Source organism: Ahaetulla prasina, chromosome 1 (genome assembly GCF_028640845.1).
Source record: "Ahaetulla prasina isolate Xishuangbanna chromosome 1, ASM2864084v1, whole genome shotgun sequence".
In the NCBI taxonomy this organism is placed as follows: Eukaryota; Metazoa; Chordata; class Lepidosauria; order Squamata; family Colubridae; genus Ahaetulla; species Ahaetulla prasina.
The window spans coordinates 186,119,999-186,133,849 of record NC_080539.1 but is presented as its reverse complement, the minus strand read 5'-3'; the positions used below and the strand labels follow the sequence as shown (position 1 = coordinate 186,133,849).

Below are 13,851 nucleotides of genomic sequence, written 5' to 3'. Positions count from 1 at the left end.
AAAGATCATAAACAGAAATAACAGATTAGCAGAGTTGGAAGGGACCTTGGAGATTCTCTAGTCCAACTTTGCTTAAGAAGGAGACCCTATACCATTGATGGCTAACCTTTTTGCCATCGCGTGCCAGGAGGGGGTGAGATGGGGGGGTCACGCACATGCATGCCTATATCCATAATTCTATGCGCCCTACCCCCCTGCATGCACACAGGACCCCCCCCGTTCCCCTTTCTCCTGGCATGCAATGGCCCAATAGGCCTGTTTTTCTTTCTCACCTGGCTCCAGAACCTTTCTAGGAGTCTGGGGAGGGCAAAAACGGCCTCCCCCCCCCCGGAAGTCCTCCAAATGCCAGAAATGGCCCATTTGCCAACTTCTTGAAGTTGGCAAACGGGCCATTTTCAGCCTCTGGAGAACCTCCGGAAGGGTGGGGAAGGCCGTTTTCGCCTTCCCCAGACTCTTAGAGAGGCCCTGGAGGCTGGGGAAAGCAAAAAACAGACCTTCTGGTCCTACTGGAAGTTGGCAAATAGGCCATTTTCGGCCTCCGGAAGACCTCTGGGGTGGTGGTGGGGAAGGCCGTTTTCACCCTCGCCAGATTCCTAGAGAGGCTCTGGAGCCAGGTGAGAGAGAACAACAAGCCTTCCCCACCACTCCCCAAGGCCCTCCAGAGGCAGGAAACAGCCTGTTTCCCTACTTCTGGTGGGTCCAGAAGGCCCGAAAATCAGCTAGCACACCCCAGAGCTGAGCATTGATATGGCTACACGTGCCACCTGTGGCATGCGTGCCATAGATTTGCCATTATGGCTCTATACCATTTCAAAAAAATGGTTGTGTAAGGACCAGCTTCTCCCCCCTTTCCAAGAAAATACGAACTCTTGAGAACTTTGTATTTCAAGAGGAACCTTTTATTGAAAGGGATGAAAGCAAGTCAAAACTCAAAGCAGGCTCTGGGATCTCTCAGGGCATGCAGTTCAGGATAAATGAAATTAGGAACCCTCTCCCCACCTTCCAATGTGGATTCCGACCAATCTGCCAGTGCTAAGATGAATTGTACCATCCTCTCTGAGAAATAGATATGAAGAGCTTCTCAGGGTCATTTTACAATCCACTCATTTTCCCCCTCCCCTTTCATTTCTCAAGGTGTGAGAATTCTCCAGGCATTCCTGGTGCCAGGCAACAGTTATAAATCAGGTTAAAGTTTATACAAAGAGGACCAGGCAAGAAATTGGATACTTAGGATACATAGGAAAATAATTAAATGTGATAACTCCAAATCCCCCCCCCCTTCTTCCATGAAGAAATACAGATACACGGATTTGACATATTGCCCTCCTCAGAAAAATGGAAAATCCACCTAGAAAGACATAAAACATATAATACATTAAGATTTAGGATGTATGGGTATTTCAGGTGGATTTCTTAACAGTGTGGGGACTTTTACGTGTTTTTTGGCTACCCTTCGTTCTGAGAGGATTGTAGGTGTTTCCATGCCACTAAATATTGTGTGGAGCCGTGGTGAGTGCGGGAGTCAAGGATGTCTTTGATTTCAAAATGTTGTTCTCCTTCCACCATAATGGGTGTTGGAGATGCGGGCAAAGGGGATCTGACTTTTGAAGTGATTTTTGCCCAGAGTAGGCTTCATTGAAACACTGGATGAACCTGCCTAAGTGTCTTAGGAAGGAGTTCTACCATGACAGAGTTTATGATACTGGTGCTAGGGAATGGGTCAATGAATTTTGGTCCCAGTTTCTTAGATGGTTGCAAGGATTGTAGAAACTTTGTGGATAGATATACATGGTCCTCAACCTTGAATGGGGTTTGGGTTCACAGCTTTTCTTGTCAGCTTGAATTTTAAAAGCTGCTCTAGCCTCTTGTAGAGCTAGTCTGACCTCTGGCCAAGTGGTTTGTAGGTTGTTTATCCACTCCTTAAGGATGTCAGGTTCCTTAGTTGGTAGCTCTGGCATGGGGTTGAATTCTTGTCCTGTGGCTACTTGAAATGGGGTGAAACCAGTGCTATTGCGTACAGAGTTGTTGTAAACTACTTCATCAAAAGTTAACAGGTCAGTCCAATTGTCCTGTTGGTAGTTAATAACACATCTTAAATATTGTTCCAATACATCATTAGTTTTTTCAGGGGGCCCCCCCAATCATTTGGGGCTGGTGTGAAGAGGACAGTCCCTCGGTGGAGCCTAATAGATTTTAAAAAGCCCATCAAAATTTGGAGGTGAATTGGACACCCCTGTCTGAGATAATCTGTTGGGGAGTTCCATGGAGGCGATAAATGTGGACTAAAAACATTTTTTGCAAATGCTTTGGCTGTTGGGATCTTCTGGCAGGGTATGAAATGGACCTGTTTTTAAAAGTTTTTAAATAACTGTGTTTCCATGCTTTCAGGCAGCTTCACTATAAAATCCATAGAAATCTCTCTTCAAGGTGCTGAAGGATCTGCTATAGTTTGTAAGAGCCCTGGGGACTTTCCTTGTCGTCTTTTTGCAGCTGCGCAGGTGGGGCAGCTAGCCACATAGTTCTCAATGTCTTTTTTAAGGGATGGCCACCAGAATTGGCTTTTGATTAGGTGTAGCATTTTTACAAATCCAAAATGTCCAGCTATCTTGGAGTCATGGCATTATTTCATAAGCTCCAATCTTTGGCTGGCAGGAATGTAAAGTTTGTTTTCAACCCAGGTTGAATCATCTTTGAGCAAACAAATGTGTTTTGTGTGCCTAGAACCAGTCGTCCTTAAGTAGCGCCTCCTTAAATTTTGAGATTGTTGCATTGTCGACAAGCGGTTCATTTTTGGCTTGTGCCTGGGTAACTACTTTGGTGGCTAGCTGGGGTGTTTGGAGCATAGGTTTAACAACTTCAGTCTTTTTACTGTTGTATTGGGGTTTTCTGGACAGAGCATCAGCTGTTTTTTCTCCTGGGAAATTATTTGAGGGTAAAATTAAAATGTTTAAAGTATTGCACCCAATGTACTTGTTTGGGGGAGAGTTTTCATGAGGTCTTCAGAGCTTCTAAGTTTTAATGATCAGTACAGACTTCAAAGGGTATTTTGTTCCCTTCTAAGAATTGTCTCTATGTGAGGATGGCCATTTGTACTGCATAAGCCCCTTTCTCCCATATGGCCCATCTTTGCTCGGTTTCTGTCAATTTCTTGGATGTGTATGCACATGGTTGCAACTGCCCCTGTTCATTGTTTCGAAGTAGGACTGCACCTACTGCACTGCCGTCTGCTTGGATGACAAATGTTTGTTCTGGGTCTGGGTGTTTTAGGACTGGTTTGGCTAAGAATAGTTGTTTGAGTTTTTCGAATGCCGCTTAGCATTCCATGGTCCAGTTAAGGGGTTGCCTTGGTTTTGGTTCCCCCATTTTCATCTTTAGCAAGTTAGTAATGGAGAGGGCGATTTTAGCAAACGCTGGAATGAATTGATAGTAAAAGTTAGCAAACCCAAGGAAACTTTGTAGTTGTTTACGGTTTTCGGGTGGCTCCCAATTGATGACGGCGTTTACTTTTAGTGGATACTTCTCTATTCCCTTGTGGGATATTCTATATCCCAGGTAGTCAATTTTTTCTTGGTGGAACTCGCATTTAGAGAGTTTTGCATAGAGTTTGGCGGCTTGGAGTTTAGCAAGAATTGCTTGACTAGTTTTATGTGTTCTGCTTTTGTTTCGGTGTAAGTTAGAATGTCATCAAGATAAAATCAGGCCCCCTTTGTATAAATGTTCACCTCGTTAATTAGTTGCATAAACATGGCAGAGGCCTCTTGTAATCCAGAAGGGAGTACTTTAAATTGGTAGCACCCAGCTGTGTGTTAAAAGCAGTTTCCATTTCATCCCCCTTCCCTACTGATGTGGTACTATGCTTCTCGTAAATCAAGCTTTGAAAAGATATTCCTTTAGAGAGGTAAGCCAGCATGTCCTTCATGAAGGGGAGTGGATACATATTTTCCACGCTGATCGTGTTAAGGTTTCAGTAGTCAACACATAGGCGTAGAGAGCCATCTTTCTTTTTGTGGAATAACACTGGGGCTTCTATTTTTGGTCTGCTGGGTTCAATGAAACCCCTTTTTAGGTTTTTGTCCATAAATGCTCTGAGTTTGTCTGGTTCTCTGGGGGTCATGCAGTACATTTTTGGTTTTGGAAATTTAGCCCCTGGTAGGATCTCAATGGCACAGTCTGTGGCACGATGGAGTGGAAGTTCATTGGACGACTCTTCGCTAAATACCTCAGCCAAATCCTGGTATTATTTGGGGATGTTAGTGGGTTCAGCTGGGTGGCCGGTCATTGCCATTTCCGTGTTTTCCTTTCCTTCCTCTTTCACGTTCATGAAAGTCACATGCCCCTGGAGTTTTACGGTTCTTCTCTTCCAGTTTATTTTAGGGTTTCAATTCTGCAGCCATGTTAGTCCTAGGACTAGTGCCCATTCCATTCCTGGAGCTACTATGAACGTGAGGATTTTGCTATGATCCTCCAGTTTCATTTGCAATGGTTCTGTGGCAAAAATGGCTGGCTCCTCCCCCGCTATAGTTCTGTCTAGCTGGCAAAAAGCGATGGGGTTTTTCATTTTCCTTAGGTGAATTCCCAATCTCCCTGCCAGGTTGGACTAATTAGGCATCGGGTGCACCCTGAGCCCTGCAATGCTGCTACTTCTTCCCCTTTCCCTCGGTTGGGGATAAAAAGTCTTAGGGTTAGGGTGAGTGGTTTGATTGGGTTGCGTCCCAGCGGGTCATCTTCTGGATCGCTTTCGGAGTGGGTCAGGTCCTCTCAGGGTGTTGGAGATCCTTCCTGTGATTACCCCGGGTGTGACACAAAGGCAACACAGCCAGAGAACCGATATATAAGTCCCTTTATTATCAACAACTTTGCCCCCAATATCCCTTTCAACTCTCTGGCCTGGAGAGGGCTCTTCCACGAACCTGTGATAGTCTTTGGCTGACAATACTTAAATCCCAAACATTGTAAAAGAAAACTTTCAACAAAAAAATCCAATAAGGCAAGACTAGGTAATTAATTCGGCAGGGCAAGCAAAATAGGGAATTCCAGAATTGAAGTATCACAACAGTAAATCAAACCAGTTGGGAGGATACCAGGACTTCAGATAAACACCAGATGAATTCAGTGTTTGTTCCCAACAACCGCCCCCCGCCTTTCCTTTCAAACTCCATCAGAGCTGTGTCTTGTAAAATATAACATAACAACAGAGTTGGAAGGGACCTTGGAGGCCTTCTAGTCCAACTCCCTGCCTAGGCAGGAACCCTACACCATCTCAGTCAGATGGTTATCCAACATTTTCTTAAAAATTTCCAGTGTTGGAGCATTCACAACTTCTGCAGGCAAGTTGTTCCACTTATTAATTGTTCTAACCGTCAGGAAATTTCTCCTTAGTTCTAAGTTGCTTCTTTCTTTGATCAGCTTCCACCCATTGCTTCTTGTTCTACCCTCAGGTGCTTTGGAGAACAGCCCGACTCCCTCTTCCTTGTGGCAACCCCTGAGATATTGGAACACAGCTATCATGTCTCCCCTAGTCCTTCTTCTTATTAAACTAGACATACCCAGTTCCTGCAACCGTTCTTCATATGTTTTAGCCTCCAGTCCTCTAATCATCTTTGTTGCTCTTCTCTGCACTCTTTCTAGAGTCTCAACATCTTTTTTACATCGTGGAGACCAAAACTGGATGCAATATTCCAAGTGTGGCCTTACCAAGGCATTATAAAGTGGCACTAACACTTCTCGTGATCTTGATTTTATCCCTCTGTTTATGCAGCCCAGAACTGTGTTGGCTTTTTTAGCAGCTGCTGCACACTGCTGGCTCATATCTAAATGGTTATCCACTAGGACTCCAAGATCCCTCTCACAGGTACTACTAAAGAGGATCAGGTCCTTCGTAAGCCCCACAACCCACGTTGCTCTCTTCTCCATTCCTCCCTACACTGCCTAAGATGAGGAGGGGGTGGGCCTTGACCTTCATCTGAACCCCCTTTCTCTTTTTCTACCTCTCCCCTGCTCTGCCCACCCTGACTTTGCACTTCCCCAGTTTCTTCCACAGCCAATGGATCCACTCTCTCACTCTCTGTCAGCTGTTCCTTTTGCCCTTCTGATTCAGACTCCGACAACAGCATGACACTTCCTCTGATTTTTTTGGGGGGGGGATGGTTTCCATGGCCTCTTGGCTTCTCAGTGCAGTTTCTTTTCCAGGGGGGGTGGGTTTTGCAGACTTCCCCCATGACAGACAGTCAGGCTTTCCAGCTTTCAACCTGCATTCTGCTGCACGGTGCCCCACCTTCCCACATTTAAAGCAACCTAATGTCCTTGGTACCATGGTGGTTTGGGTTTGAATGGCTCTCGCTTCCTCAGGGGTGGGGATCTTCTCCAAGCCCTGCCGGTACAGTACTGGTTTTGGGTCATGTCAATCTTTGCCTCCTCAGCCATCAGGTACCATTCATACAGGCAGTTAGGGGTGCCACAGGCCAGGCAGGCAGTGTACAGGTTGTTGTTGAGTGCATCTTTGAACCAGCAGACTAGGATATCTTCTGGCCAGTCAACTCGGCCGGCCAGGTCCTGCAATTCTTCAGTGTATTCTGCTACAGTATGGTGGCCTTGCTGTACAACTCTGATGTGGTCGCAGGCTTTGCGATTGGCAAGGAGATCTTTGAAGCGGTGGCAGAGTGTTGTCATGAATCGATCGAAATTTTGTAGCTTTGTAGCGTCAGAGTTGTGGAGGCTCACCATCCATCTGGCCACTGCCCCTTCTAGGGCTACTCGCACTCATGCCCCCTGGGTTGGGAAATCCCACCCGGACTCTTGCATGTAGATGAGGACTTGGGCCAAGAAAAATCCCACCTTTTGGGGGTCTTTGTCAAATTTTACCCTCAAGGGAGGAACCTTCCTCTCTAGCTGTGGGCCCCTGGGTTGGCAGAGGACGATCGTCTGGGCTGGGTGGGAAGTTAGATATCTGGCACGGCTGCTCCTCCACTGGCTTGGTTGTCTGCTTGGTCAGCCGTGGCTGGGTCAGGGGTGATGGTCGAGTTTCCTCGGCTGCTGGTCCGCCCATTCTCCTTTGTTGGCAACCCTGTTTGCCTCAAACATTGAGATTTTCCAGGGCTTCCATCACTATAAGGTTGATGTACTGCTTCAGTTGATCGTCTGGCAGTGGTTCCTTGGTCAGCTCTTCCTGATAGGAGAGAGCCTCCAGCTTCCTTTTCCACCCAGGCTTATAACTGCCGCGGGTGAGGGTCACCCCTTGGCTGTTCATCCCAGCTGTCTTTCTTTCCTATACCAATCAACCATTGGGGCTTCATTGAGCTTTCAAGGACAGCTTTGATGTCCTCGATGGAACATATGGAGCCGATACCTGGCTCAATAGTTTTTGAGGTTTCTCCCCAGCACTCAGCTTTCCCTTGCTCACTGCTTTGTTCAGACATTGTTGCAGGGTCCCCTCAGAAGAGTAGAAATTAAGAGATTTTTTTTTTCTCTTCGGGTTGACCACTATTGCAGAGCCTGCTTTATGTAAGGACCAGCTTCTCCCCACCTTCCAAAAAAGTACAAACTCTTGAGAACTTTGTATTTTAAAAAGAGTCTTTTATTGAAAGGGATGAAAGCAAATCAAAATTCAAAACAGACTCTGGGATCCCTCAGGTCATGCAGTTCAGAATAAAGGAAATTAGGAACTCCTCCCCACAATCCGCCGGTGTGAAAATGAATTGTACGATCCTCTCTGAGAAACAGATACGAAGAGCTTCTTAGGGTCATCTTACAATCTACTCGTTCCCCCCCCTCCCCTTTCATTTCTCAAGATATGAGAATTCTCCAGGCATTCCTGGTGCCAGGCAATAGTTATAAATCAGGTTAAAGTTTTTAAAAAGAGGACCAGGGAGGAAATTTGATATTTAGGACACATAGGAAAAGAACTAAATGTGACAGCTCCAAATCCAACCCCTTCTTCCACAAAGCATGGCAGATACACGAATCTGATAGGTTGTCCAACATCTTCTTTAAAAAAACTTCCAGTGATAGAGCACCCACAGCTTCTAAAGGCAAGTGTTCCACAGATTAATTGTTCCAAGACAGGAAATTTCTTCTTATTTCTAAGTTGGTACTCTTCTTGATTTGTTTCCATCGATTGCTTCTTGTCCTGCTTTATACTTTGCAAAGTATACTTTGCAAAGGTAGCACTTCCACTTATGGCAAAAGTTTTTGTTGAACTATGTCTTCATACAAGTAATATTCATTTTATTTTGTTTACATTTATTTCATGTTTCAACTTCTGATATGATATTATACTAAATCCATACTAAATAGTTACCTTTCCCTTTTTCCCTTTTCCCCCAGTTTTCTCAGTCTCTCTATCCACAGCTAATTTTAGATTCTTCAGTTCCTGGCGCATTAACTCATCAACCTGTATGAGCACATACGTAGAGGTAATAAGAAATACTGTGCTAAAAAAATCTGCAACTAGAAAATATAAATGTTATGCCAAAGAGAAACACTCAAATACAATAATCTGATTTTATTAGCATTTTTTGGAGGGAGAATTATGCCTGTAATAACTTTCCATCCAAAATAAAGCATTATTATCAAAATAAAATAAATTGGATAGAATAGAAATGCTCCAAGTCTTAAATCTTGGCATCTAGTGGGATCTAGTGTACCTCTGCTGTGGCTACACCTACTTTATGGAACACCTGTCCTGTGGATTTGGCAGGCCCCTATCCTTTTAGTCTTGTAGAAGGCCATCAAGACCTGGATTATTACCTAGGTATAGGGGCAGAATGAAGATGTATGAAATTAAAAACGGAATCAATCGAGCAGAGGTGGACGTCTTCCTCTCGTCCTGCCTAAAGCAGGGTCGAGCCGAGTCCGGAGCAAGGCTGGATTATACAGGCTCCCCTCCAAGGCTCCACTAAACAAAGCAGAACTCCTGGGGAGATCTTTTGCTCTCCAACCGCTCTTGGCAATTCCCAAGGAATGCTTTGAAGTCAGCTAACAGCTGGTAAACACTGTTTTGCCGGCTTTTAACGGAATCTCAGTTCGGGGCACCCTTAAGGCATCCTCCGAGGAAGACGGAAGCCAACCGGAAGCCCAACCAATACTAGATGCAGACGTGGACAAATACAAGTGATCAATTATTGGGGTGGTAAGAAGAAAGCTGACTTCTACTCCTTTTTTAAAAGGAAAGAACTTTTTTTTTACTTTAACTTAGCGAAGAAAAAGATGGCGTCTGAGAGGAAGTGGATTGGAAACTGCTTGTGAGTGAAAGTCAATTATGTTTTTGTGGTTTCAAGTAGAATTGAAGCTCTCCATAGGAAACAAGGTGAATGTTTCCATTTTACAATTCTAATTAGAGACTTTACTTAAATTAAAATGGCTTTTAAACCACCCAAAGCTCCCATGACGAGAAGGAGGCCTGAAGCAAATTTGGAAGATATGTTAAAGGAACAGAACAGAGTTTCTGAGGAAAGATTTAAAGAACTTTTTTTTTTTAAATTTACATTTATTTCCCGCCCTTCTCCGAAGACTCAGGGCGGCTTACAGTGTGTAAGGCAATAGTCTCATTCTATTTGTATATTTACAAAGTCAACTTATTGTCCTCCCAACAATCTGGGTCCTCATTTTACCTACCTTATAAAGGATGGAAGGCTGAGTCAACCTTGGGCCTGGTGGGATTCGAGCCTGCAGTAATTGCAGGCTGCTGTGTTTTAATAACAGGTTATCTTACAGCCTGAGCCCCCACGGCCCCCACTTATGAATAATATTATTCATAATAATATAATTATAATTATAATTAATTATTATTAATAATATACTTATTAACTTATGAATAATATTCATGGTGTGAAGGATCAACTTAGGGAGGAAATTAAAGAGACTAATAAAAAAATTAGAGAAGATCTATTGATGGCTTTTCAAGGTTTGGCAAAAAATTTGGAAGTAATGGAGGATAAAGTGGAAGTAATTAGTCAAACAAATCAATATTTGGATAATAAAGTCGGAGAGCTCCAAAATAAAGTGGACAAAAATGAGGACCATGTGGTGGTATTACAATATAGAGCGTTGGAGAAGGCTTTGAGAATTAGGGGTCTCCAGGATCAGAAGGAAGATCTTTAAAAAGTTATATCAGAAGCCCTAGCTGAAATGTTAGGAATGGATCCTCGAGAAGTTGATTTTCAAATTGATAAGGCATACAGGGTTAATTCTTGGGTAGTGAGGCAGAAAAAACTCCCAACAGACATTGTAATTTATTTTTTGACTTCTACAATAAGAAATTAGATTTTGCAAGCTACATACCAAAAGAAATTGCAAACAGGAGAACAGGAGGTGTTGGTTTTGAAAGAGATCCCTGCTAAAATGTTAAAGGATAGGAGGGACTTTAGGTTTTTTTTATACAAGAGCTTAAGAAGCATCAGATTCAATATAGATGGGAGGTTCCAACTGGCTTAACAGTATTTTTTCAAGGCAGGAGATATTGAATTGATACTGAGTTGAAAGCAAAAGATTTTCTTTTTAATGTATTGAAAGTGGATGTAGAAACAGTGGATAAAAAGTCTTCAAGAGAAACAGAAAGAGGAAGCTGAAACTGCACCTGTGATGTCAGTACCCCAAGAACAACCTCAAGAACAAAGAGTGACAAGGGGAGCTATTAGGCGTAAGGAGATAGAGGAACGACTTCAAAGACAGGAACGGGATTCTACTACTGAAGCTGTGGGAGGAGCCAAGCCGAAGAGTGAGAGTCTTCAGCTAATTGCTCAGAAGCTTCAAGAGGCCAGTGATGGCAAATAAATTTTTGAAATGGAATGTTAATGGTTTGAATTCAGCACAGAAAAGAAGAAAAATATTCCATTATTTGAAACAATTTAAAAACGATGTGATATGTTTGCAAGAGACATAAAATTATCAGATCAAAAATATTTGATTAATTCGATATTAGGTAAACATTTTGTTTCTTTGGCTTTGAATAAGAAAAATGGTATAGTTATGTTATGCTATTGAATTGATATTAGAAGGAAAAAAGACACTTGTAATTGGCATATATGCACCTAATCAACAACAGGAAAAATTTTATAAATTGTTACATGAAAAATTGACTCTTTGGGACTATAAAACATTTATTATATTAGGGGATTGGAATGGTGTAATGGATATTAGAAAAGATAAAAGAACTTTTTCTAAGAAAATTCTTACGCACACAAAATTGCCTAAATCTTTTTTTTTATTTGATGGAAGATTTTGAGTTGAGAGATATTTGAAGAATGCAGAATTTTGATGACAGAGACTATACTTATTTTTCAGATAGGCATCAATCTTTTTCACGTATTGATTTTATATTAATTACCAATGACTTGCTTTCTAGGATTAAGAAAACAAAGATATTTCCAAGGTGTTTAACTGATCATAGTCCGGTATGGATCGAGTTGCAATATGAAAGAGGAAGAAGATCATGGAGAATAAATGAAAATTTGTTTAGATATGATGATAATGTAAATCAATGTAAAAAACAAATGAAAGCATTTTTTTATTATAATTTGAATAAGGGCACTTCGACAGAAATGGTGTGGGATGCCAGTAAGGCCTATATGAGAGATATTTTGATATATATTAATAATAGACAGAGACAGAAAACTACAAAAACAGCGTAGGGATTTAGAAGAAGAAATTCAGAGGAAACAATTATTGGTATATAATCCACATGATTCAAAAATTAATGATGCGATACAGATATTACAGAGTCAATTTAATATGTTAATGGCAGATCAGGTGGCAACAAATATACAATATGCTAAACATAATACTTTTTATAATGCCAATAAATCAGAGAGGTGGTTGGCTTATATGTTAAGGAAAAGACAGAAAGCACATAATATAGAAAGAATAGAATACAAAGGAAAATAGAGATTTCAACAGGATAAAATTAAAAAAGCTTTCTTGGAATATTATACAAATTTATATGCTAGAGGTACAATATTGAATATGGATATTGATAATTACTTGAAAGAATATAAGGTTAAAGGTTTAACTAATGAACAAAGGAAAGAGTTGAATCGGCCTATAACTTCTGAAGAAATTATTTTGGGAATAAAGCAATTAAAATTAGGTAAATCTCAGGGTACAGATGGACACAGCAATATATTATAAAAATTTACAGAATTTTTTATTTTTTTTAATTTATTTTATTTATTTATCGTATTTGTATACCGCCCTATCTCCCAAGGGACTCAGGGCGGTTCACAGGCAAATAAAAAAGTACATATAAATACAGAATCAAATATCAATTAAAAAACTTATTCTACACAGCCAAATAATTAAAAAGAACAATATAAATAATAAAACCCATTAAAACCAATATAAATTTAAAATCTAGTCCAGTAGATAGTAGGTCCACTTAAGGAGTTATTTAATCAGATACAGATGGGGGGAGGAGTGCCCCCATCATGGAGGACTACTTTTATTTCATTGATACCAAAGGAGGATCAGGATTGTACCAAGCCTGGGAATTATAGACCGATTTCATTCTTGAATAATTATTATAAGGTTTTTGTGAAAATAATGGCAAATAGGTTAATGGAAATTGTACAACAAAGGATTCATACTGATCAGTCAGGACTTATAAAGGGGAGACAAATTAGGAATAATGTCAGGCAGATAGTGAATTTATTAGAATATTTGGAAAAGAAAAATCAAATTCCAGCAGCTTTTATTTTTTTGGATGCAGAGAAAGCTTTTGATCGATTGCATTGGGAGTTTTTATTTAAATTAGCAGATAAAATGCAATTTGGAAATAGTTTTACAAGAATACTTAGGGCAATTTATGGAGAGCAAACAGCTCAGATAATAATTAATGGTAGTTTGACAGATAGTTTTAAAATTGCAAAAGGAACGAGGCAGGGGTGTCCCTTATCACCTTTATTGTTTGTTATGTCCTTGGAGCCCTTATTGGATAAGATAAGAGAATTTAGGGAGATAGAGGGTATTAGAATTAGAAGACATGAATATAAAGTGAGAGCATTTGCAGATGATTTGGTGATCATGTTGACGCATCCTATAAACTCAAGTGTATATGTGTTGGAATTAATTAATCAATATGGAAAGGTCTCAGGGTTTGATGGAAGGGGTTTTCCCCGCCGCCTTGAAGGAGGTGGTGGTGAGACCTCTCCTCAAGAAGCCTTCCCTGGACCTAGCTATTTTGGGTAATTACCGTCCAGTCTCCAACCTTCGCTTTGTGGCGAAGGTTGTAGAGAGTGTGGTTGCATGGCAGCTCCCCCGGCACCTGGAGAAAACTGTCTATCTAGACCCGTTCCAGTCTGGCTTCCGACCCGGTTATAGCACGGAGACGGCTTTGGTCGCGTTGGTGGATGACCTCTGGAGGGCCAGGGACAGGGGTTGTTCCTCTGCCTTGGTCCTATTAGATCTCTCAGCGGCCTTCGATACCATCGACCATGGTATCCTGCTGCGCCGGTTGGAGGGATTGGGAGTGGGGGGCACCGTTTATCGGTGGTTCTCCTCCTATCTCTCTGACCGGTCGCAGACGGTGTTGACAGGGGGGCAGAGGTCGTCCTCGAGGTGCCTCACTTGTGGGGTGCCTCAGGGGTCGATTCTCTCGCCTACCCTGTTCAACATCTATATGAAGCCGCTGGGTGAGGTCATCAGTGGTTTCGGGGTGAGTTACCATCTGTACGCTGATGATACTCAGCTGTACTTTTCCACCCCGGACCACCCCAACGAAGCGGTTGAAGTGCTGTCCCGGTGCCTGGAAGCTGTACGGGTCTGGATGGGGAGAAACAGACTCAAGCTCAATCCCTCCAAGACGGAGTGGCTGTGGATGCCGGCATCCCGGTACAGTCAGCTGCATCCGCAGCTGACTGT

The 13,851-nt window shown here is 42.1% G+C and overlaps 1 protein-coding gene across 1 annotated transcript in view; it reads right to left on the bottom strand.

Moving 5' to 3' along the window:
- The window catches only part of IQCA1 (IQ motif containing with AAA domain 1), a 331,503-nt gene that overhangs the window by 102,030 nt on the left and 215,622 nt on the right, over window positions 1–13,851 (bottom strand). The window contains exon 11 of the mRNA XM_058185159.1: window positions 8,297–8,389. Coding sequence (XP_058041142.1) covers window positions 8,297–8,389 — 93 coding nt within the window. The remainder of the gene's footprint in view (window positions 1–8,296; window positions 8,390–13,851) is intronic.